The sequence below is a fragment of the Phalacrocorax carbo genome, chromosome 5, assembly GCF_963921805.1.
Source record: "Phalacrocorax carbo chromosome 5, bPhaCar2.1, whole genome shotgun sequence".
Taxonomy (NCBI): Eukaryota; Metazoa; Chordata; class Aves; order Suliformes; family Phalacrocoracidae; genus Phalacrocorax; species Phalacrocorax carbo.
In genome coordinates this window covers 29,660,529-29,685,604 of record NC_087517.1, presented here as the reverse complement: position 1 = coordinate 29,685,604, position 25,076 = coordinate 29,660,529, and the positions used below count along the sequence as shown (strand labels likewise).

General features: G+C 50.4%; 1 protein-coding gene across 6 annotated transcripts in view; it reads right to left on the bottom strand.

Annotated features, from left to right (window-relative positions):
• Positions 1-23,658, bottom strand: part of NRP2 (neuropilin 2) — a 90,361-nt gene extending 66,703 nt beyond the window's left edge. For 3 of the 6 annotated variants that reach the window (XM_064451808.1, XM_064451813.1, XM_064451814.1), the window contains exons 1-2: positions 23,209-23,658; positions 11,208-11,385 (exon numbers count right to left, since the gene is read on the bottom strand). In XM_064451808.1, coding sequence (XP_064307878.1) covers positions 11,208-11,385; positions 23,209-23,281 — 251 coding nt within the window. In that variant the 5' untranslated portion in view covers positions 23,282-23,658. The remainder of the gene's footprint in view (positions 1-11,207; positions 11,386-23,208) is intronic. The other 3 variants (XM_064451810.1, XM_064451809.1, XM_064451811.1) reach the window with 2 other exon arrangements.
• Positions 23,659-25,076: the final 1,418 nt, after the last annotated feature.

The following is a 25,076-nucleotide window of genomic DNA, read 5'->3' as shown; positions in this document are numbered from 1 at the left end:
CATATCTAGCTTTAGCCAGCTAAACCTCCTCTGCTCTCAGTGGAAGCAGACTCCTCACACCCATCTTGGGATGGGATTAATCATTCTTCTGCACTGACGACAGAGGTAGTTTAAATCACTCTCGCTGACTGGACCTGGACTTTAGGTGGCTGAACATGAGAGATGAATCTGGTCTCAGTCTGCAGCTTGAGTGGCTGGTTTTGCCCATGCTGAGGCAAAAGATGCACACAGAGCCCTGTCTTGCCGTGATGGAAATTGATGCCCCTGGCAACAGCAGAGAGAAATAGGCTATCACTGCTCTAAATCTGAAGGGATTTCACTGGATTTCAGTGACTAAAATGACCAAATTCCAGTGGCAGCAGGGGGAGAGCCAGGCCGCAGTAGGGGATAATCACTTAGGATTTCTCGGAAGTTTGTTTTGAATTTGTTGCATCTAATTCCATCTTGTGTAATCACTGTATTGTGGGGCTTTGTAATCATTCCACTGTGCTTTCTGTTATTTTCTTATCTCCTCAAAAATCTGACCAGAATTTCTGAGAAATGAAAAAAATCCAGTCATCCCATTAAAAAAAAAAAAAAAAGAAAAGGAAAAAAAGACAGAGAGAGAGAGAGAGAGAAAATAACCCTAACAGATTGGAAAACTTCTTCAAAAATGCTTTGAAGACAAAAACTGGAAACTACAAATAGCCTCTATTTATACTCCTTTGGTTGTTTTCACCCCCATACAAGCATCGCTGACGGGAAGAGTCTTTCAGCAGTTACTGTTAACTTATGTGGGGGGAAAAAAAGGCGGCAAAAATAAATCTTGCAAAGGGAGGAATAAAACATAGCTGCAAACTGCTCCTGTGGCAAGTTCTGATTCAGGAGGGAATTTCAGCTCCTAGCATGCTGCATGCTGCTGACCCCCTTAGACAGAGTGCAAAGGCTCCCCCACGCTTTGCCGTTCATCCTTGGGCTGCCTTCTTCAAGCTGTGTTGCCAGATCACTGCGGAAAGGCGCGTTGGAGTAGAGAAGTGCTCTCATCTGGGGCATGTCTGGAAAACCGTTCATTATGTAAGAAAACAAGATGTGCTAATGTGCACTTTAGGGGTTTTCTGCAGGCTGTTGTTCAGGAGTTACACATGGCTGTTTAATTTTATTTCTGTCTCTAAAACTGTCTCTATAAATTCCTCACCCTTCTATCTTTAGCTGCAGGGGTCTTTTGTTGCAAGATGTCCTTGGTATTCTTTGGGGGGAAAATATAATGGTGAAACCAGGAATAAAATATATAAAGCATGTTAAGAATAGCCCCCCTTTCCATGGCATTCTGCCTTCTGTTGCTGCTCTAAGGGAACTGAAGCAACTCACAACCTTTTCATACCCCAAAATGCAGGACACTTGAGAAACTGCATTTGCACTTTCCTCCTTCTGCTACAATCCATCTGTGGAAAAAATTAAGACTTTGGTTTCTATGTCATTTTACTGTCACCACTCACAGGCTCTTGATCACTACAAGAAAGAAAAAAAGTGTATATAATGAAGGATAACAACCACAAGAGGAAAATCTACTGCCAAAAAGCAGCAGAGCAGGCAGAAGGAGGGGGCAAATGCTCACTTTGCTCGCTTTGTGGTGGGGAGAACAGGTGAACAGTCTCCCATCTCCTGATGGGATCCAGTGCCCGACAGCCCAAGCAATAGGTAAAGACCAGTTTGTGCAAGGCTAGCGCTGGTGGCTGAAGGCCTGGGGCCTGGCTGGCAGGTGCTGATGAGGATTAGGGGACACCCACATGCTCTGCTGTGCCAGCCCCGTTCCCAGAGAACACCACCCTCCATGAAGCCATAGTGAGGAATGTCCCATAACACCTCACTAGCATGGTATCAGTCGTGGCCTTAAACACAACATGCTGTGAAGACCAAAAGAGCTGGTAATAACTGGGATCATGGGAACTTCGCAGCTCAGCTTTCAACATATCACTCATTTGCACTGGCTTTTTTCAGCACAAAGCTGAAACAAACGCTCATTAAGCACCAATTGTATAAAGAAGGTTGCAAGAACAGGACCTTGACCAGCCCACCCTTGCGCTCCTGGCTGCCTACATCCCTCGTTAATGATGGACGGTCACCACAGGACAGCTTTCTGACCCTGCAGTTTCTCAGACACAGCCTGTTCAGAGCCCAGCTCCTGCCTTAGCTGGTAGACAAGTAAGCAAAGCTTTACCGCCAAGGCTGGCCTGCAGCCTCTGTTATTTGGGCGCTTCCACAACAACCTGACAGTGCCAGCTTGTAGTAAGAGCTGTTTCTGGGGCACACAGCACACTAAACCTGCCTGATCCCTCCTTGCATGCTGTGTAGGTAGCACATCATCTCCCACCGACTTGTCCCCCCAAAATATGGGCACTTGCAGCTCAACAGCCATCTGAACCAAGCCTCACTGAGGGTCTGAGCACACTCAATGCCTGGACAAGGGTGAGCACTGTGCCATGCACACATCATGCCTTGCTGAGCATTTGCAGCAGTGGTGGCCTCCCACCCGGGTCTTGGAGGCAGCAGTATCTATCTGGGGGGTGTGGGATGAATTAGCCACTTGAGAGGGGCTGGTCGGTACCCCTGAGGTGAGCTCAGCCCTGTCTGGGACTGCAGGTCCGAGTGGCAGCCACACCGAGATGGAAGAGGGAGAGGGCTGCTGCATGAAGCTGGTTGGAACCTTTTCTCCTTAATGTGCTCTGGGAACAGGGGATGGGAGTGCCCCTGTTTCTCCCACAAAAAAGAGTCCTGCCACTGCTTTGTTCAGGAAGATTTTCTTTGAAGCAACCCTTTGTGTCACCCCCTCACTCAGCTGTGGCAGTGCATCTGCTTTGTCCTGCCAGCTCAGCCATGGAGTGTTTACAAGCCTCCCTCACCCTTCCAGGCTGTGGTTCAGCTCCATTGACACTGAAGGCAACAGACTCCTCTCTCGGCGTGTGATGAATCAATTACTTCCTCTGACACTCTATTACTCTAGCCCTTATATCTCCAGATTGCAGATGAAAAGACAGGCTGAGAAGGGGGACAGGGAAGGGGAGAGGTCTCCTGAGGTCTCCTTCAATTGAGTTGTTGGACATCTGAAGAAATCCCCATCTGCCATATTTAAAGACACAGAGAGATGTTTTGCTCCTGAACGGCAGAAAAATCAGAAGGTTTTCACAAAAGAAAACCTAAGAAATCAAATGGGTCAAAAAATTTCAACAAGATGCAGTGAACATAGATCAATGGTGAGTCAGCCCCCTCTGCTGATGAAGATCCCAGACCTTGTTCCTGCCCATGATTATCAGCCAAACATCAGCATTACCAAAGGCACAACATAAGAGCCAGGTGTTATGCCTTCCCTTTTCACTGCAAAATAACAATGTAAATGAAACTTCACACCAACACTCGCAAAAGAGGAAGGAAGCTGAGCACATGCCTCAAACTCTCGTGCTTCCGGCAGGGGGTCGTAATCCTTGTTGGACATCCGTCAACAACCCCATCTCCAATAGTTCCCTGGAGGTTTCCAATACGTTGACCACTTCCCATGCAAACGCCCTGCATGTCGCACAGCCTGATCCTGAGTGCAGGATCTCACTGCCAGCGGGTGAGTGCTGCCTGTCTCAGCAAAGGGGGACCCACACCTCAAAAAACAGGGGTGCACCCTTCCTCACACTAACTGTAATGTTTTCTGTACCTTTACAAGAAGTGACATTTGGGAAAGCCACAGCACACACAAAGAGCAGCTACCCTGCCAGTCTCTGTGCCGTTTGTAAGAGGAATCCTATGCCTTTGGCATAGGATTTCTGCTGTCACACCCCACTGCTTCGGGCTCTGCTTCTAGCAATATATTAAATACTAATAATTCCATGTTTGACCCAGTACTACTTTAAACCACCACCATACTACTGGACTGTGATTGCTCAGCAACGCTGTATGTAGATCCCAAGAGTCACTTGGGATTCAGGGAGCAGAGAAAAAAAAACAATAAAAAAACCCCAGGTTATTCACTCTTTCTAACTATCTACTGATCTACTTGCTAAGCCAGCGTAAGGAAGGCTTTCTATGGTGTGTTTGAACTGATGTATCAAAGACAGTTGCTTAAAACGTCCTAGCTGTGATTAGTGGACCATGACTGCTATTAACTTATAAGGAATTCCAGGATCACCAGACTGTGGTTTGCAACATATTATTACATTGCCATTCAACGGTAGTGTACAGGCACTTGATTTAAAGAAAACGGAGAACTAGCCTCAGACTAAAATCTAACTTCCCTCAATTCTTTCAGATAAGCTCTGTTAGGAGCTCTGGCTAAAAGCAACCAGAGATTTCTTCTGTTTCAGCCTGCTCTTCGCAGTCTGTTCTTTTTATTTTGCATTCATATTTAATTGCAGAATTCACACCCAGCCAGAAAGGCTGGGAACGAACCAATCGTCGTCTGCAGTGCTCTGACCTGCTCCTGTGTGATGCTGCTATGCAGCAGCCTTTTGAGGGGAGTGTGCAATGCACTGCTGCTATCTAGACTGGGCTTTATGCCTGCAGATGCCCAGGTCTTCTCTTCTTTATAGGGTGGGGAATTGAAAGTGATTTGCCAAAGCAGGAACAGTACATCAATAGCAGGGAGAGGGAAGAACCCAAATCTCACAACTCCCAGCCTTGATATTGCTGGCGAGTCTGCCACTCCCGTTACAGCCTGACAATAGGGACGACATCCATTAGAAAGGCTGCATGTAGCTAAGGCAAACAGTTGCTCATTAAAAGCCTAAACCAGTTCCTATGGAAATCAAGGTAAAAACTCCTGCTGCCTTTGCTGGGCTTTGCATCTGATCCTTAACAAAAAAAGGGTAATTTTAAAAAATATCATTGTCGCACTCTCCTTACATTCACTAAATCTTCTAACTCCTGCATCCAGACAGCAAACCCATGACAAGGAAGAACACTGTTAACCCCACTGTGTGATGCAAAAAAAGTGACCGAGACTCATATCCCCACAGACATTTATGCTCCTGAGGCCCACCTGTTTGGGATGAGCCTCTGTGAACGGTGTCACCCAGTGAGCTGAAGCACTGTTGCAAAGACAGCCTAGGGCCTTGGGCTTTTTGCTGAAAGCACAAGCATCTCAACACTGTGGTTATCATCAGGCTTTTTCAATGAGATTGCTCCACTACTGCCCTGTAGCATCTGTGCTAAACAGGGTCAGTGAAGGTGCAAGGGGCTTAGAGCTGGAGCATGGCTGGCATTACGCGCTCTCAGAGGTCACAGGTTTCTGACACTCTTAGCTGGATCCTGAACCCAGCTAGTGAGGAGTCACCACAGCCAGCCCTGTGCTTGCTCCTTCCCCAGGTGCTGTGTGAGACCCACAGGTCCTGCTCCCTTCCTGACTGGCCATAGAGGTCAAGAAAGAAGCAAGTACACTACCACCACCACCTCCGCCACCTCCTCTTCCTTGTCACTAGCAGGAAGGAGGGGGAGAGGTCTCTGTCTCTAATGCTATTGTTCCCAGTGACACCAGCTGGCCCTCAATTTATCACCACGCCAACAGGATACAAGGTGCAAAACCAGATCTGACTCCTACGCACCGGATGCTGGTGAGCCAGCGGGATGTAGGAGACCCCAGGAGAGTGCCTTTGGGGCCACCACCTTCTGCAGAGCCTGGACCTGGCCTGTCCCTCCAGGGAGAGGCTCCAGGACATGTGAAGCACAGGTGCAGAGCAAGCAAAACCCTCACAGCTCTGCAGATGGGCAGCAGAGAAAAGATACATGAACAACCTTGAGCTGTTAACTCATGTGCAGGTCTAATGCCATCACAGCTAACCCATTCATTGATGTTTCATTTCAAGAAAATGACCTGGGCTTGATGGGAATTATGAACCATACAGCGGATGCTGGATGGTGTTAAACAGTAGAAGCTCATCTGAAGACAAGTTGAGCTGCAGTATCATGTTACCCAGACTGAATTATTTCCTGTATGTTAGAAATGTTGCTTCTGGCTACCCATGCCACAAATGTATGAGCAAGCAAATGCCTTCCTTAACATCTCATCTTTTACTTCCCCTCTCTGCAAAGTTAAAGCTTGACTCCCCCAGTGTTGCAGGAGATACAGTCACTTCCTCTTGCATCCCAGTGAAGAACCTCCCCCCAAGCCCTGGCTTTCTGTAGTGCTCCAAATGTGTTTCTCTTTTCTAAGCATTTTGCCAATGTCAAGATGAACCGCGTTGTTTCTAAAATGTTTACTAATAAGCTAATTATGCATACTTTTCAAAGCATTTACTAATTAGCTGTCCATAATTGCTGCCTTGTCTACTCCTAACCTTCACTGATGGCAGGACAGCTTCTTGCAATATTATGCTCTTGTTTGAAGGAGACGGTCAAGAGAGCCAGGCTGAATACTGCAGCTACCAGCTGCCTGCTTGTCTTTGGGCACTGGGTCTGGCTGCAGCTCCTCCCACCGCCTAAGCAAGGGACTGAGGCCAGCATCTCCACTGCTCTCTAGGAAGGATGCAGAACTGTTCTGTTCCAGTGCCTAGCTTTCTGGAAGCACAGCAGATGGCCGTGCTACCATAACAGGCCTTCACTGGCTAGCTGACCCCCCATGCCTTGTCCTCTGTAGTGTTGCCCAGGAACACCAGCATGTTACTGCCAGTTTCACCAGTAGGCAGTGCTCTGCAAGACAGGCTTTGGGAGTATGATGTCTTCCCTTGCCAAACCTTGGTCCCCTCTGCCCTTCAGGCTGGGAGCAGCAGCATTTCCTGCCATGCCTGCCTGGTATCCAGCACACACCAGGATGCTGAACTTGGTTCAACTCTCTTGACACCACCCAGGCACTTGCAAGGTCACAGTGACAACTGCATAAATTTCCTCATTATGGTGGCCCCAGTTCCTGTTTCTGGAAACCCCCAGGGCTTGACACAGGGAGCCGAAGTCAGGAAGAAGAGCCTGACTGTGCAGCCCCAGTGTGTCTCCAGAGACCTTAGACCGTCACCAGCACTTGGCATGTGCCACCAGAGGGGGCTGCAAACCACAGCAGCAGTCCCCCAAAGCCTGCCCAGACAGGGAGCCCCCTGGTTGCAACCCAGTTGTGGCATGTGACAAAATGCTACAGAAAAACCCACTGGCACAGTCAGATCCTCAGTCGGGTGTGTTTTTTGGTGTGGTTTTTTTTTTTTTTTTAAATAACGTTCCTCTAGTGCAGATGTTATGACTCATCTGAAAGGTCTTCTGCTTGCAGCAGGAGCATGAGCCCATCTGCTGCAGTCTGAAGGGAACATGCCTCTGCTGTGTGTGTACAGCAATGTCCAGGCACTCAACAGCAGCTTTGGCCAGCCTAATCCTCTGGCAGAGTCAGCAAGAGGGGCTGGGGATGGCAGAGTCAGTAGCCAATCTCAGGAGGCAGCTTTTAATAGTCTAAAGAGAAGCCCAGCAGTAGGAGGGAGGCACGAATGGAAAAGGTGGTTATAAATGCAGTGATTCACACAGAGCTGAGGTTTCTGACTTGGATTTTCCAAGCAAGCAGTGCAGACAGTGAAATGGCAATTAGGAAGAAGTGGACAGCTCAGCTACATGACTGCAAGCCAGGGGACAGCCACACTTATTGCACACTGTTCAGGTCACTCCTTGGATCACAAATAAACCCTGGCATGCCACAAGACTGCCCAGCTACCGCCATGACATGTGGGGAGCAGAAACAGTTCACCACAGCAGCAGCAGCGTGCTCTTTTCCACTGGATGCCACTTCCTTGTTCAGAGGGCAGATACCAACAGTGCAGGGCTGCAGTGCCTGAGCAACAGCCGCACTCACAGCACGGAGAGGAAGAAATGGTGAGCAGACAGGTTATTACAATTATTTCCGAATAGTTTGGCAGACCTTTTATTGGAACATCAAACTTCCCTTCTGGCTCTGCCATTTCTGCTATGACCCCACAGCTGCAGGACAGTGTGAATGATGGTCCAGATCCCATATTCCCTGTCACAGTGTGCCCACTCTCCCACAACAGGGATCCCTGCTGCACTGGCACACAAGAGCTACAACAGCTGGATAAGGCGAGTTTTCTTAACCTGAAGTGCCTTCCTAAAGTATGGCACTTCCTTGGGACACAGATGAAGCACAGAGAAAGAGAAGAATATGTCCTGGGGCCTCAATTACACCAAATTATTCATTTCATGATGGCAGGAGGGGGCAGTTACTTCTTAATGCAGCCAAAAAAAAGCAGCCTAGATGTGCCTCCAGAAAAATAATAGCAATGATCAGCACTGAGCAGTCGCCCCTGGCTGCCACCTCTGGGTGTCCATCTCCACCTGACGCTCCCGCCTCTAGGCAGGGAGGGCCGGCTGCCGAAACTGCTCTCCGCAGCCAGCTCTTGCTCTGGCATCTGGGCAGCACCAGGTATGCAGGCCCTTTCCGGCCAGCTGCCGGGCAAGGGGAAGTCACTGACCTTTCCACAGAGGTCCCCAGGGTGCCAGGCACTGTACAAAACACAGGAGGAAACACCTCCCACCCCAAAGGGGAATCTAAAGCAGATACAAGGAAGGCCAGAAAAGACACAGTGAGACTAAAAAGACTTTTGCAGATATTTTTGTAGGCCTTAGAATGGGTTTTAGGAATGTAAGTGTTATGCTTTATGAGGGAGAAACTTTAGCCTAATAAGGTAAAATGAAACGTGGAAGGAAGAAGTAGAGGAAGGGGTTATGCTGTTTACTTCTGGCAGCTGGAGCGGGGCTGCTCAGTGCTTCCCAGTCTGATAGCTGCCAGGTAGCAATCCAGAGTAGGGGGAACCTTGTCTGCTCAGAGACCGGGTGCCACAGTGGGGTTCATCAGCCTGTCACCTTTGTGTGAATGTGCTCTATATCAATGATCAGACGTCAGAAGAAGGGCTCTGCCCTGAGACTGTATTTCTCTGATGCTGAACAACTGTTCCTGTTAAGATTCCGACCTGCACCTGCAGTGAGGCCTTTGGTTCTTCATAAAATACCCTCTAACACTCAGATGAGATTTATTACTAGATGATCCCCTATAAGTACTGCTTAATGCACAAACATTACACAGCGTTAATACTTGTCTCCTTCTGGTAGGTCACTTAAAAAACCTCACTCTTATTAATTTTTTTCAGGTGATTTTTTTTTGTGCAGTGTTTTCCTTTGTTTGATTATGCTTCCTATCAAGCACTATCCATAAAGTTCTTTCAAACCCATTCATTTGCAGCACTGGCTCTGGGGACCAGGCACCCAACATCAGCCTGGCTCTCAGCTCATTTCTGTGGCCAGCAGAAGCCTAAGTGCACTGTGGATGAACCCTGTTTCACTTGCACACAGGTAGCAGCTGAGGGGACAGAGATGCAAGCAAACTTCACTTTCATGAGAGGTTTGATGTTAATATCGGGTTTCTGGAGACCAATGCTGCTGCAGGAGCTGAACTGAATCAGAGATCCTGACAAACCCTCCACCATTTGTGTCCCACACAGGGGATCAAACCCCTCCAACTCAAACCTTTCTGCTTTAACTAGAGGCTACCTTGTGCACATACGTGCAGAAAGGAAAAGGGCAGGACCACAGAGCAGCTACTCAGAAGATATACCACAGTAGAAAGCAGTAAAGGGAGAAAATCTCCAGCACTCAAGCAGCCCCTCCAGCACACACCACCTGCAGCTCAGCACCAGACCCTGCTCTCTCACAGGCAGCAGAACATGGCAAAAATTGTCCAAGGTTCTCAGAGCTAAAATTGACAGCTTCCTACACGTGAAGGAAAAGCCAGGTGCCCATGGAAGTTTCTGGCCTTCTGACCAGCCTGGCTTTGCTTGCCCAAGACCTTGGAGAGGCAGAAGCTGGAGTCCCTCCTGCCCTGCACAAAACACTGCCCTGCCTGATACATATTGCATACTCTGCAGACTGTGAATATAGGCCTATAAAGCTTTTATTACTGTGAATTTGGGGCAACTGCATTAGCTATAAGAAGGCTATAAGATTCAGCCTGTACATACAATAATAAAATCTGATAGCAACGATCATTTCTCACACACACTGGCGAGGCCTTGTTGTGTTCATCTATGCCCACATTAAGCCTTTCTCTACTTTCTCCCCTCTCTAAATACAGACCTGATCCTGCAAAGTGCTGAATGCCTTGCACAACAGTGACTTCAGGGATGGTTTGTGGTGCTAAAGCCTTATTAGCCCAGGCTTTATCTATAGGGGGTGATTAGATCCTCAATGACATCAATCAGCACACCTTCATTAGAGTTAAAGGAGCTATGCTGATTTTTGGTAGCTGAGGATCCAGCTCTACACTTCATAACCTTCAGTACATCAAACCCATGCTGAATTCTTTGTTCTCCACAGGAGTGATTCTACAGCCCCATAAATGCTTCCCATGTCCCTCTGTCCTTTTTGCAAACAGAGTTCCCCTCTCCATATATAACTCCTTTTAATCAACAGGGCCAGCGTGTCTGGCAAGACTGCTGTGTCAGGCCCATTTTAGGAGACCCCAAGCTCCTTCATGGCTCAGGCATCCCTGTAGCTGGCTGTGGATTCCAGATTAAACACACAGGTTTATACGTCTGCTGAGACCATGTTATTAACTCAGTCTTTTATGGTGCCCTTTGATGCCGTTAATTATTCTTTACTAGCTGTTAATTGTTTTTCCCGGATATATAGTTTCCAAGTCCCTTCTTAGAAGAAAAGGGAAAAAAACATAAGCAAATAAAAACAAACCTCCAGTTTACCAAACACAGCAAATGAGCACTGTGGAGAGTCAGATCCAGCCCAAATAGCTCAGGCCCCAAAGCCCCCAGCCTCACATGACCTGAGCCTGGGTCTCCAGCCCTAGCCATACTTCTATACCATACCTCTTGCCTAGTTACATGCCAGGAAATGGTTCTGCTCCTCCAGCATGGTTTAAAAGGACAGTGAGGCCACTTCAACACTGAGGAAAAACAAGCTGCCCTTTAACCAAAGTCAAACCCAGGTTGAAAGGCACTTAGACCTTGCTTTCAGGTAATATCAGGCTGAGTTAAGAACCACCAGTTCAATGCAGAATCTGCTCATCCTATGTGCCCAAAGCACCATCTTATAACAACCCAGTCGGTAGAGGCAGACTTGCCCCTGAAAGGCAATGAGACACAGTGCTATAGGCATAGTCCTGAGCCCCCATTTTTCACACGCAAGGAAACATGAGGCAGCTATCCAAAAGTGGGAAGAGGTGACTATGTACTAGAGAGGAAAAGGAAGGTTCTTACTTGCAGTCATGCTTTTCGATTTCAAAGTGAGGGTTGAAGTTGAGGATAATCTTCTGGTTGGATTCAGGGGCATAGATGACCCACTCACAGTTCTGGTGGGAGGGGTAGTCATTGGGGTACCCCGGGGAGGTGATGTACCCAGCATCCTTGGAGTTCAGGCGGCCCCCACACGGTTGAGCTGCAGAGACACAGAAGGGAACAAGGCATTGAAATGGGTTCTGGGCATCAGCCGCACACAGCCAGTCCCTCCGGGCCACTGCTAGGGGTGGTCTGATAATGGCTGTTCTCCAGGCTGTTGACATCCGTTTGATACTCTAATATTTCATATTAATCTCTAAGCAAGAGCAACTATTCTACACAACAAGCCTACTCCTTTTCCTCTCCACCTCCTGCCACACTTACGTACCACATTTCATACAGACCAGAAAAGAGAAATAAATGCTCTTGCCGAGGCAATTACAGAGCCATAAAGCAAGAGACAGATTGATATCAGATCATCTGGAACCACCTCGTTTTATCCCTTCTTTTGCCTCCTTTGCAAGCTGCTCTGTGGCAGTCTCCCACAGCTGCCTTGAGAGACATCAAATTCTGGACATGTATGACCCTCAGTACAGCTGCAGGAGTGCAGAAAGCTTTGCTGGTCCCAAGGAAGGAAACAGGCATGGCAGGGCTGAGGACAGCCCTTCTCCACTTGCTGTGCTCTCCCTTCCCAACCCCACCAACCCCCACCACCCCATCTTGGCAGATTGGCCTCCCACCTCCCAGAACCTTTCAAGCCAACCCAGCTATTGGAATTGCAGACATGGATCATCAGCAGCGGCGGTTTTGTGGGGCTAGCCCACAAATGGCTGGCAACAGCTGCATGGTGAACAGAGGAAGCACACTCAGCTTTGGGTTAGAACAGGCCCTGGAGGGTGATTTCATCTTCAAAAAAAAACATTTAATCTCATGAACACTGCAAATCAGATTTATTGTTACATTACTTGCTGGGAGGAAAATCTGCATCAGAGGGTCAATTGATAACACACTACAAACCCCGTGGGGCCCTTATTGCTGCCTCTTGCTGCTCCCCATCACCACCCCGTCCCAGTGCCATGGCCCCATGGGCTGCCACAGCTGCCCCTGGAAAACAGCATTGCCTCCTCACACCCAACAGAACAGGCAAAAACCAGCAAAACCCTACGTCCCTCCACAGGGCAGGCTGGCAGTAATACAGGGTGACCCTGGTCCCGTGTTGCAGAAAGGCTTTCCCCTCCCTGACAATAAGCAATGGGGTATATAACATGGGACGCAAACCCTTGTGGGTTTTCCCCACTGCGAGGCTGTTCCCACAGCCTCCCCTCAGTCCTGGAGGCTCCAGTTCTGCAGGAAGGTGCAGGTGGGCATTCAGATTTCCAGGGGCCCAGATGCACACACCTTGTGATGGGGCTTGAAGCGCATCCCATACCTCTGAGGGAGCTGATGCACAGAGGGAGCATCACTCTCTGTGCAGGAGAGTAACCACATGTCCCACACCACACTAGCTCTGCGGGCCGAGGGTCCCATGGTGCTCCTCACCACCCTGGACTTGAGGGCTGTTCCTGTCCCTCCTGCAGCAGCACTCGCTACAAAGCCCTGGGACCACTCAGAAGCAGCAAAGCAGTGCAGACTTGTGTGGGCTCAACCCCACACCATGGGTCTGGCTCTGGCTGCCAGGCCCCAAGGGTGTCCTCTGCCAGGCTGTCACAAGGCTGTCCACTCTTGGTGGGGACATCCCAGCCTGCCCTCAAACTGCCTTCTTGCCAGAGCCAATGGGAGCAGCAGGAACAAGGCAGGACCCCTAATCAGCAATGCTTCCTGGAATAAAGTGCTTTGAATAAACAACTTGCTGCCTGCACACTGCCTGCATACTGCCTGCAGAAAATGCACGTGCCCTGTGTGGGAGCAAGGGCAACAGGAGGGCCCTTCGTGGGGGAGCAAGGCTTCCTTCACAATGAAAAATAACTATCTCAGTTTCCCCCATATTTTCCATGCCCTCTAACACATTCATTCTTCAAAATAACTTTCTTCTCACACACCCAAAGGCATCTCTGCAGCCTTCCCTTTTTTCTTAAAATAATCCTTTAAGTATCCTGAAAAATACGAGGGGAAAAAATCACAACACTGCCACAGAAGAGCTGAGAATACCAAAAAACATCTGGTTTTGTTCGACAGAAGAGCTTGCTCAACACACAAACATTTACAAACCTACGTTCTTGCACAAATCTCTTCTCTCAGCAAGGCATATTTGCCCACACACGTGTCTATGTGGGTTTGGGGAAGAGAAAGAGACATTCACGTGGAAGGAAGAAATTCACGGACTTGTTGACATCAATGTACAAATAGACGTGTAATTCACACTTCACTCATGTACGCACTTTCACACCTTCTCATAAAAATTCACACCTCGTTTGCACACATATCCACCCCCTCCAGCAAAGAGAAATATTCAAGCTGCAGATTATTTTTCTTGGAAAGGGCAAAGTCTCAAAGCAATGAAAATACAGTCAATCCTTCCACACCTCGTCATCCCCTCTCTGTCTCTCCAGCTTTCACACACATGCTACCCGCTAGGTTGATACCACCAACATCACCCACCACTCAGAAGTTGCTAGCCCCTTACTCACGCCGGATACTATGAATACTCTGTGAGCTGTTGCAACTCAACCAATTGAAGGGGAACTGCAATGTGAACAGGGGTGTCAGGCTCCAGCTTGCTCCAGCTCTTCCCTGAAAAATGAACTCAGGATCAGAAACCCAAGTTTACCCTGATCTTAAAACCTCTCCCTTGCCCTGCAAGGCCATTGCAAGCTAAGGAAATCTGTGGGCTTGATCCTGATTTCAGGTCAGCTTGGTGCGCAAGTTCAGCTGCTGGTACTGGTCAGGACAGCCTGAGTGAGAGGGGCTCTCTGCAGCAAAACAGGACAAGCAGGCAAAACTACTGAGCAGACAGGAACACCGGCCCCATCCCTCAGGTGTTCAGATACCACCAGGAAAGTGTCACCATCTTTCTGCAGCAGGGAAAGCCTTCACCTGCAGGAAAGCTTATCTGTGTCTCTCAGAGAAACAGTTTTTGTCCCCTCATTCACCCCTCCGCAAGAAGGTACAGAGAAATGAAGGGGGCTACTTCAGTACAGTGCTGCCTTGTCCATGCACAGCACCAGGCCACGTGGTACATAACAGTGTACCAGGGACACTGGGACTTCTTGGAGTTATCTGAATAGGCAAAATGACTTCAATATCTTTGTAATTGTTCTGTTGGACTTCTCTTTTGATTCACTGGTATCCAGCAGATAAACACCTGCAACAAAATCTGTCACTGTGCCCACTGTTGGGCAAAAGGTTTGCCTCAGTAGACATGCCAGCCACTATCTTTCTGAATAAAATCAGGCCTGTTTTGTACACAGTAGAGGGTCAAGTGTCTACATAAATGTGTCCTTTCACACTGATGCATTAAATCCATGCAAAAGTATTTTTAAAAGAGTGAGTGGCATGGCTACTGCCCAGGCTGTATGCTTTGGAAGCAAGATGTGCTCCACAGCTAATGGTCTCTGGCAGCTTTTGCCAGCCAGCCCTGAATTCACTTAATAAAATTAAAATTAAATTCTGAAGCATAAGCCAAGTCTGCCAGGTGCATGGGACATCCCATTGCTCAGTAAGCATAATCCAGGTGTTGAAAGCAAACTGCTGGGGTTCCTGCCAGCCTGCATGGTAGATGGGCCAGTGGGGTGCTGTGCTGATGGCAGAGCTGCAGGAGAGCTGCTGAGCTCCTCAGAGGCTACAGAGGTTGGCACTCCCTGGCAGTGTTGGAGCGGGCCATGTTCAGGATGGGAAATCTCCAGATCCCCTCATTCATTAAGGCCCACCACATGACTTATATTATCCCAGCAAACTTCTTGCAGGACCACCCCGACAGGGGAACTATACACCAGAGGACAACCACCAATCCATAGGGATGGCAGAGGAAGACCTGGAGAAGCTCATGAGGGTAGACTCCTGCAAGTGCCACAGCATATAGCAGGCAACTCTGAAGTTTCCCATGGAGATACATATCAGCAGCCGAGCTCCTCACCCTTTGCAAGGGGCAGACCCCTCCTTCCCTGCCCTGACCTGCTGAAAACATCCAGGATGATGAAGTCTCCCCTTGCCTACCCTGTGCTGCAACAAGCAATCATCACTTAGGGGACTCAAAAATAAGTCAGGCCCCATCAACCTCCACCCACACCAGGGATTTTTCAGCTCTGCAACTCATCAGCACATGCTGAAGCCTTAGGCCGGGAGCAGAGCATTCTCCTACTTGAATTTCCTGCCGGTTAAACCCCTCTGGATTTCCCTCACCCCAGGAGAGCAGGGCTCACTGTTATTGTTGGACCTTCAACACAAAGTCAAGCCAACTCTGCCTGTAGCAAAAATAATCATCACCAGAGAGACCCATTTCACCACAAACACACATACTACAGCCTCTCAGAGCCTGTAGTGTCCAGCAGAAAACTATCACATGTTTTGATCTGCTGGGTTCAGTTTACTTTGGGGATGTAATTTGGGGCTGCACACAAAACATAAGGCCTTTTTGTTGCCTCAGAGACACACAGCAGCATCAGTGTCAGTGCTGCTTGGAAAGAGCAGCCTCCAAGGGCAGCGAAGAAGCAAGAGGGAGAGATCCCAGGAGTTCCACAGCACAGAAATGCACTGCCTGGCCTCATCACTTATCTTTCTTCATCACCTGAGGCCCTCGCAGCCCAGCTCTGCACTCATCCCACCACTGCAGAAGATTTCTTTATCCCAGAATTCAGCACTGAGCAGAGGACATTTGCCCTGCCAACCCTGTACACAGCAGAACACAGGTCCTGGTACACACAACCTTCTGCTATCAGAGCTGCTGAATTTTTTGCAAGCTCTTGTGCAAGAAACTCCACATTTCAATCCTGTTATAGTCAATCAGCTCCTCAAGAAGAAAAGTTTTTCAAGGTCCACATGTGTCCAAGCGCTTTGCTAAACCCTGCCACGGAGGGGAGAAACAGATCTCTTCTGCCAAGGATTCATTACTATTAATGCTCATCTGCTTTGTTCCCCAGGCTCTGGCCCTGGGGGAGAGTCTGGGCACGGCTAACGTGGCAGGGCTTTCACCCCAAACTGTACAGCACAGCTTTCACATCAGGCAGGAACACAAATGCAAACTCTTGGATTTAAATGATACAGCTTAGCCATTGGACAAGGAGAAAGACATAGTGCAGAGGAAGCTAATGAGATTAGATATTTTATCTCCAGTAGCATAGATCATTTTAGCAGAAGCGTGTTTGCTTTGGATTGCGAGATAAAGCTTCAAAGGCTTCCTGAACAAATTAATGAACACACACACACAAACAACACAGAGTGCTTCCATGCACATTTCATCTTAGAGCGGTACCCACATCCACATCTTGGGTTATCACACAACCAGGGAAAAGTCCCCATAACGTTTCATTGAGGGCCTTTATCAGTTCAACTAAAATTTCACTTAAAAATAGAAACACAGCAAAGCAGAATTTAAAGGCTGCTTTTGTGATCTGAACTAGGATTTTGTTTGATTCAATGCGTCTCAAGCCTGTCACGAGACAGGCTCATAAAAACACTGTCTGGGCTTAAGCAAGAAAGGAACGCGCCAATCCATCAGTTGAGGAATGCAGCCGTTTGACCACTTCCTAAGGCAACTGGGGAGGGATGCAATATATTCACTTTATAGCGCTGGACAGCAGTGAGAGCAAAGCTCAGCAAATGGAACATTTTAGCTGTGAGCCTTTGCAAAAAGAGATCATTTTAAATTATTTTTAAACAAGAGGGAGTGTTGGAGGGAAGAAGAGAAAGGAGGAGATTGGGAGATTTCTGATACCTGCACTTTCTCTGCCCTGTTAATCCACATGAGAATTAAGCAGAAACCTGAAACAGAGAATTCAAGCCTCACCATGGAAAACAAGAGGCAAAATCCCACATGCAAATCCAGGTAATTTTCTTTGAAATCACTGGAGTTCAGCTGATTTCCATCACTGCAGCTCTGGATAGCACTTTCCAGGGGCTGGCATTGCTTTGCACCACTTGAGACAGCGGCAACCTTGACCTTTAAATGTTGCCACTCCGGAGTTCTGGTGTTTCCCACCCCACCCAACCTTGTACCTTGGATGAGCTTTTATAGCCTGGTTTTACATGGTGCCACCTCCGCTAACTTTGTCATTTTATATCACAGGCAAATGCAATTCCAATAGGACAACTGGCTTAATAATGTTAGTCTCCATATGGGTATGTTGGCACACAATTCTCACGGCTTGCCTGCAAATGTAATTGGTGGGCCTGGAATTACAAATCCTGGCTACTCCAGGTAATCATTCAAGAGAGCATGTGAGAGTGTGTGTGCACATGCAAGGGAGTGGGATAATTGCATATTAAACTTTCAGGAATCACACCTGTTTCTTCTGCCTCTGTGTTAGGCTCCTAAGGGTTTGAAGTCTCATGGATACACATTGCCATCTCCCAGGAACAGGTGGCAGCTTCAGGAGACCTTCAAACTGCAGATCAGGCAGTTTTGGAAGAACCCTCACCAGTACTGCAAGCAGGGAAACAGAGACTTGTGGAAACTTGAAGGATCAGAGCAGAGGAAGAAATAAAAGCAGAGTCTTCCTGCATGGCAGCCTGCCGTCCTACCTATAGGTTACACTAGGAAATAATAAGAGGATGAAACAATTTGCTGAGCCACCCCTGTGAATGCTATCAATAACAGGCTGGTTCGAGGGCCATGGAGGAAAAGCAAGAGACATTTCTAATTCCACACATTAAAGAAAGAGCCACGGATTCACCTAGGATTCATCTCTAAAGAGCTTCAGGCTTGATGAAAGGTGTTCAATGCCTCTGAAATACTAATTAGCATTGTTATTATGACAATTCCAAGAAGAAAAAAAGCTTATCTCGTCTCTCATCTCCCTCTGCGCCCTCCCAGTTTCCCCACACCTTTTGAGCCCATCTGTCAGGGTCCATTCTTCATGAAAACTGAATCCTGGCTTTCCCCGCTGGGCAATGGCAGTCTATTCCTGCCTCTTCCCAAAGTGGCTGGCACAGCCTCTCTGAATCCCACACCTCCCCTGGCTCAGTCCTCCCTCCCAAGGGCCCTGTTGGAGTCACAGAGGAAAATTCAGTGCCTTGGCAGTGGGCAGCCCCATGGATAGAACAGGATGGGAGGAGAAGCAGCCCCTCCGGAGCCACCTGTGGGGAGGCCCTGTGCAGCTCCCTCCACAAATGCTGCCGAGCAGCAGCAGCTTCAGCATTTACAACGGCTTGCTCAAATCCAGCTACTGCGGAGCCTCACTACTAGCGCCAAAGTTATTACACATTCTGGCGAGTGTCTTAAACACATTGTTTCCTGCTGAGCACATATTCAGCGGTCAAACAGAAAGAGAGGAAAGCAGGAGTGAGCCTGGGGGTGTGCATGAGGGAGAAAGTTGCTGAGGGGCTCTTAGCACACAAGGGAGAGCGCAAGGAAGGGAAGGATGCAGGAGCATGTGCGTGGCAGGCAGCAAGGTGGGGTGGATGGGAGCAGAGGGGCTCTGTGCGCAAAAGAAAATGTAGAGAATTGTGTGCTTGTCAAGAGAGAGGAGGAACCAGGGCGATAGCATGTGCGTATATGTCTACATACACAAGGGGTTGGGTGTTTCTCCCCTCCTCTCCCCACAGGCATTCCCTAAAAACCACAGTCCAAAGAAGCCTTTCAACAAAACGTAAGCAGAGTAAAAGGATGGCGTCCTTTTGGCTTTACCATCTTCCTAGGAGGGACGTAGAGAAAGGCAGGCATTTGAGCCCCACACAGATAGTACTTCACAGCTACAGGTAACCCACCAGAACAGCTGGGGTAGATGTCTTGCCTTTGTCTTAAATGCATGGAGAGAAAATTAGGGCAGGTTTCAAAGACCCAGAGCACAGCACTTTTGTCTCTGGGGCCCATTTCCTTTGGTTTATCAAGTATTTAGATAGGGGGAGAAGCGTTCAGACAGAAAGTTTCTGCAGCCATCCATCCCTGCAAATAATACTTTGGGCTATTCTGTATGCTATGTCACTGCTTGTACCCCTTTCCCCAACCTGTTTGGGAAGAGGCTGCCTTACCAAGGCTGCAGCTGGGGGCCTGGCTCACAGCATTACCCTAGCTGTCCTCCCTCCCTCACATGATCCACAAGCACTGCTTGCACATAGAAAGGGTTACAGATCCGAGTCATGATTTTGAGTGTTTGGCTCTGTGCCTGCCAACCTCGTGCTGACAAACCTCTTCTCCGCGTCTGTGCTTGTGTCTTTTCACTGCACAGGCATCAAGCCTGGCTCAGGATCTGTCCTTCTGAGATTGCGATTTGGCTCAGGAAGGGAGAAGGCTGACCCTTTGATTCTGAGTATGATTAAAACCATGCTACTGTAGCGCTAAGCCGTGTGCAACACTGCTAGCAACAGCCCTGATTTATGTTGTTGCTAGTATTGCGGTTTCCACCAGGGTGTAGACAGAGATTTCAAAAATAGCCCAGCTACCTCTTTGTCTGTGTGCCTATTATAATTAGAAATGTGTCAAAGGGCTGTTACAGAGTAAGGGTAGAGCTTGAAATGTTCACACCCCACTTCTGCCCCCACCTCCGTACCAACATGGTCAGCCCCAGCTTGGGTGTGTACAGGCACATCAGCTCTCCACGCTTCCCGGATTAGACAACTGTATTCCCAAGACCCCATGGGGACACAGCAATGGTGACTTCACCACACAATGGAGAGCAAGTTTAGCAGCCTCCAGTTTGATCTCAGGCTGCTGCAGTCTGCCCCCACCATCGTGGCTAAACACTGACTTTTTCTATTTCGATTTCAGATAGGATCACGGGTCTCAGATACAGACGATTTATTTTTCCTAGCACAGCTGGTCTGTCAGAGGTCATATAATTTGGCAGCAATCCCAGTGCTTAAAAATTAATTTTTCCATATTAATACAACTGGGGGTCCCACAGGATAGGATCCCAGCCTTATCTGAACCTTACAGCTTCCTAAACCCCATGAAGGATGCTTTCTCCTCTCAGGCTATCTGTGATACAAGGCCATCATGTCCTGGAGCCCAGCAGCACTGGAGGTTTCCACTAGGAAACCAACCCACCCGCCTGCCCGGAGTGGCACACTCGGAAGTGCTGCCTTCCTCAGCCCAGCAAAACCAGCTGCTTCTTCATTTTAACCTTCTAAGCCATGCACAAGGTACCAAACACAGAGTAAATCCTGGAAGAGGGCCGGGGGGGGGGGGGGGGGGGGCGCGGAGAAGGAGCAGGGCAGGGAGACAGGAAGCACCTCTGTAGAGCCCCCTGGGACCAGTATGCCTGCATGTCACTCCAGACACCACACACACGATTTTTTCTGTGTCAGGAAAGTTAGGAAAACAAAATGCAGCATCCTAACCTGGGTCAGAGCCCCCCACTGAGCTTGTATCAGTCGTTTTCAGTGATGCTCCTGACAACTGTCTGATTCCTAGGCTAAAAACACTTTTGTTCCCAGTAAGAGCTGAGTTCACAGCACAATGGGCAAAAGGCATTACACTCAACGCTTGCCTGTGTGTATGTTTGTATGTGTGCAGCAGTGTGCCTGCTTGGCAGCATTTTGTTTTGGTCCCCCTTCCCACCTTGCTACCTCTCCTAAGTCATTACTAAAAATACTAGCTTTTAAGCAAACTCTTTGGAAGGCTTCAAGAGTGAGCTTTGCTCAGAGCTGCATAACATCATCTGAATGGCTCAGTACTTGGGTCACTCAAATCTGTTACTTTCTTACTTGATTGCTTTGTACAGGAAGATGAAAAATACACAGTCATCCAGCCTCCAGACTTATCTTCCAGGGTCTCCGACCCACTCCCCTCCACAGTTATCTCAGGGTTTGCTTGGCTTCGTACAAATTGGCAGCTGCACTGTTTATCTCTTACTGTAGAAATATTGCACAGGGGTTTTTTTCCATGTGGATTATCATATTATTGTCTATTAAAAACATCTCCCCTCTCTACTAACCTCCCTTAGGGAACCTTAAGAGGGACTTTCATAATGGGGGAAGGCTTTCAGATACACCAGACTGAAACATAAATCCATCTACCTCTGGCATGTTTTTCTTACTAGGCTGGCTAATTCACTGGAGCCGAGCATAGCCTGATCGAGGGTTGCATCCTGCTACCCCATACCTTTGCTCACTAGGCTAGCAATAAAGTCATTTGACTGGGTTTGCAGCACCACAACGTCTCAGCAAACAGCTGCTGGTGTCAGCCGCAGGGAGACAACTTCCTTGCTGGCTCCAACACCATGTGATGCTCTGCTGAGCCGGGAAAACCCCGCATTCAAATAAACATTTCTTAGGGCGACTGAACGGCCTCAGAGACACGGTTGGCTCATAAAACCCTTCCCAGCTACAACTCCTGATCCCGAGCCTACTCAAGGCTAGAAGGAGGTACACACGCAGTCACACACTCAGGCTCAGCAGCCCCATGGATCGCAGCCAGGCTGGCCAGTGCACCCTCAGGAGCGAGCCTCAGGTTACAGCCCGATCTGCCTCAGCACAATACCCACTCCAGGAGACCAGACACTGCCTCTGCATCAGGGACCATCTGAAAAGATTGTGGCACTCAGCAGGGGCCTCCCAGGACTTTGCCCTTTCCCTTCACCCCATCGAGTGCCTATTCATTTCTTTTCGGATTTGAACAAAAGATGGTATTTTCTTTCTTTCCTTCATAACCATAAGGAAGGAGGTGATGCCAACCGGCAACTGAATGTACACGGAGCACGTTTGCCAGGAGCGTCTGTGCTTCGCTGCTGCTGCAAAAAGAGGGACTTTCGCAGGCAGCACAAACTCTCCCACTTCCCTTTCCGAGGGGAGCCGATGGCCATGCCGCTCCGGGGCCGGGGAAGGCGGGACCGACGGGCGCACATCGCGCCTCGCCCCCTGACACTGCCCGGCTCAGACCGCGGCTCGGGACCCCGCGGCCCCCCGGGCTGCCCGAGGCCCGGCTGACGGGAGGGGAAGCCCACAGCCCAGCGGCTGCTGCCTTGGCACCGCCGTCCTGCCAGGCGGCTCCTGGGCTGCTGACCGCAGGAGCCCCGGGAGAGCGGTGGACGGCTGGGCGAGGCATATCCTCTTCCTCCAGTGACTGCTGCGGATGGGGACCCTGCTGCCCCCGTTAGCCAGACCCAAAGCAAGTGGATGGGGAGCACAGGGCCCACCCTTAGCCCACCCTTGCCCCTATCCTATCCCCAAGACGAAGCAACGCAAGGACTGGCGCTTCAACCCAGCGCCTCCTGACAGCCCAGCCCAGCTCTTAAGGGAAGACCAGAAAACCACACTCGCGCCCCAAAACCTGCCACGAACCCGCCAGGTCCCGGGACACCCCGGCGGTTACAAAGTAAGTGCGGGTCCCGCACGCACCGCGGCCAGGCTTTCCCGGGGGCTGCCCGGAGGCCGCCTCCGGCGGGCGGGTGCCGCTACCGCCGTTAAGCCTCGCCCGCTACCACGTTGCCCCGCACGGCTCCCGGCTGCCTGCTCCCTGCCAGGTGATTTTAATTTCTCACCTAAAGTTTCCCGAGGTTGCAGCCAGGCACGGGGCCGCGAGCATCCGGACGCGGGTGTGCGAGGTACGGCTAGACCCTATCCCTCCTTTCTCCGTACCCCCTCTCCCAAAAACCGGCTCGCAACTTTCCAGTGCGGCTCCGTCTCCTTCCCCCTTCACGCCGGGAGCTGCGGGGCTACACCCGCGGCACGCCTCGCCGAGGGGGGCTGCGCCATACCCGCCCCGCCACACACAACGAACTCCCCCCAAAACCCGTGCCGCGAAGGCTGCCCGGCGCCGCCGACCCCTCGTGTGTCCCCTGTGCGATGCCCGAGGCCGGGCAAAGCCTCTGTGCGGACGCCCGGGACCGCGCACGGGCTGCCGAAAGTTGGGCGGGCGGGGAGGGCTGCCTCGCCCCGGTGGATGCCTTACCTGTCTCCGCCGTACCTCCGGGGCCGGGCAAGCACAGCCCTAGAAATCCCCACGCGAGAAGAAACGTATCCATCCTTCGGAAGAAATTAAAAAAACCCCAAAAACCAAAAAACCAAACCAACAACCCCAACGCCCGAGGCTGCGGGGCCGGGCTTCGCCTCCCTGCCCCGGGCGCGCCGCGACGCACCCCACTCGCGAGAGGCTCCGGCGGGGCTCAGCGGGGGGCGGCGGCTCCCCCCGGGCCGGGGCTGCGGGGCGGGCGGTGCCGGCGGAGCGCCTCTCCCCTAGGGCGACCCGCGGGGCCGGCGCCTCGGCATCCCCCGGGGCGCGGCGGCTGCGGTGCGGTGCGGGCTGGGGCGCCGTCTGCGCCTCCTCTCCCTCCCCACCGGCGCCTCGCAGCCTTTTCAGGCAGGGCGACATGTGGCTGTCAGCGCCGAGCGCCGGCGCCGCCCCCCGCGCACCCCCGCGCCGCCCCGCGCCCGCGCGCCGCCCCGCGCCCGCGCGCCGCCCCGCCCCCCGGGCCCCGCCCCGCCCGCGGCCGCGGGGAAGCGCGGAGGCTCCCGCGGCACCGGGGCGGGACGGGGACACGCACACGCGGGACAGGCGCGGAGCGGCTCCGCGGTGCGCGGTGCCGGGCACCGGGCACGTCCCCTTCCCCGAGCGCTCAGGGCCTCCCAGTGCAGGCGGGAATCGAAACACCCGACTGAAGTAATTGCAAAAGAGCAGGGCTGTGCGAAGGGAGACACCCAGAAATTGTCAGATGGGGGAGCATCAGGACAAGGATTGTCCCTGCTCGTGGGCTTCCGCCGCTGCCGGCCGAGAGCCAGGAGCGCCGTGCCTCGGCAGGAGCCGCCGTGCCGGAGCGGGAGCGGGGAGCTCACGGGGCCTCGCTTCTGACACCCATGTTGCGGTGTAAAGGCTGCTACAAGGGACAAACGCAAAACCTCTCCGGGACCGCACCGCGCCTGGCTTCCGCGCTCCCAAGCAATTCTTTCCAAGGTGTTCTTTAAAAACACGAGCCGAGCGCAGCGTTCGCATAGGCCCCTTACGTGTGCTTAGAAAGTTTTGTTCCCTTTTGCCCCCGAGAAGGTGAGGAGTCCCTGCCTCGGTTGGAACCACCAGGACCTTGCAGGTACTTGCCAGTTAAATTCACAGACCAGAACAGGCTTAAAAGCCGGTACCTGGCAAACTGGGACCAACTCACACCTCCATTCTGTTTAAGAGGTGAAATTTCAAAGCACGCCAAGTGAAATGAGCCCCAAAACCCCACACCAAAAAGCTACTTAAAAACAAATTCTTTACGTTGTTGATCAGTCCCCAGATTATAGATTCCAACTCCCGAATTTACAGTAGACAAAGGGATCTAAACTACATTACCTCAGCTTTTTAAAGTTGGTAATTAGTGAAGAGATACTGGCATGTGGCAGAAGTGAGATACATCATTGTGTGGGTGAGAGGGAAAGTACAAATGTTTCGCTGGTATTCGCTTAGGGTGATGAGACTAATTATTTTGTACTCTGCTGTCTATCAGTTACGGGTAGCATCACCAGCTCACGTCAATGAAATCACGATGCCAACCTGTTTGAGCACATTCACACAACACGAACGCACCAAGTTCCTCCGAGGCCAGTGGAAGTTCATTGACAGCAACAGATTTGGCCTGACAGATAGATCTGGAGTTTCAGACACTACACTGAGGGCTGTAGCATCCCTCTTCCTTCTCTGTGTTTTGATACCTGATTTTGCTTCTTCTGCAGCTCAAATGTGCCCCAACACCTGCTGAAGTCAGGGCAAAGCCAGTGGCGACTGAGTCTACTGCCTTATTTATTGTATTCGGATGTGGAATTATGCAACTATTATTTACTACT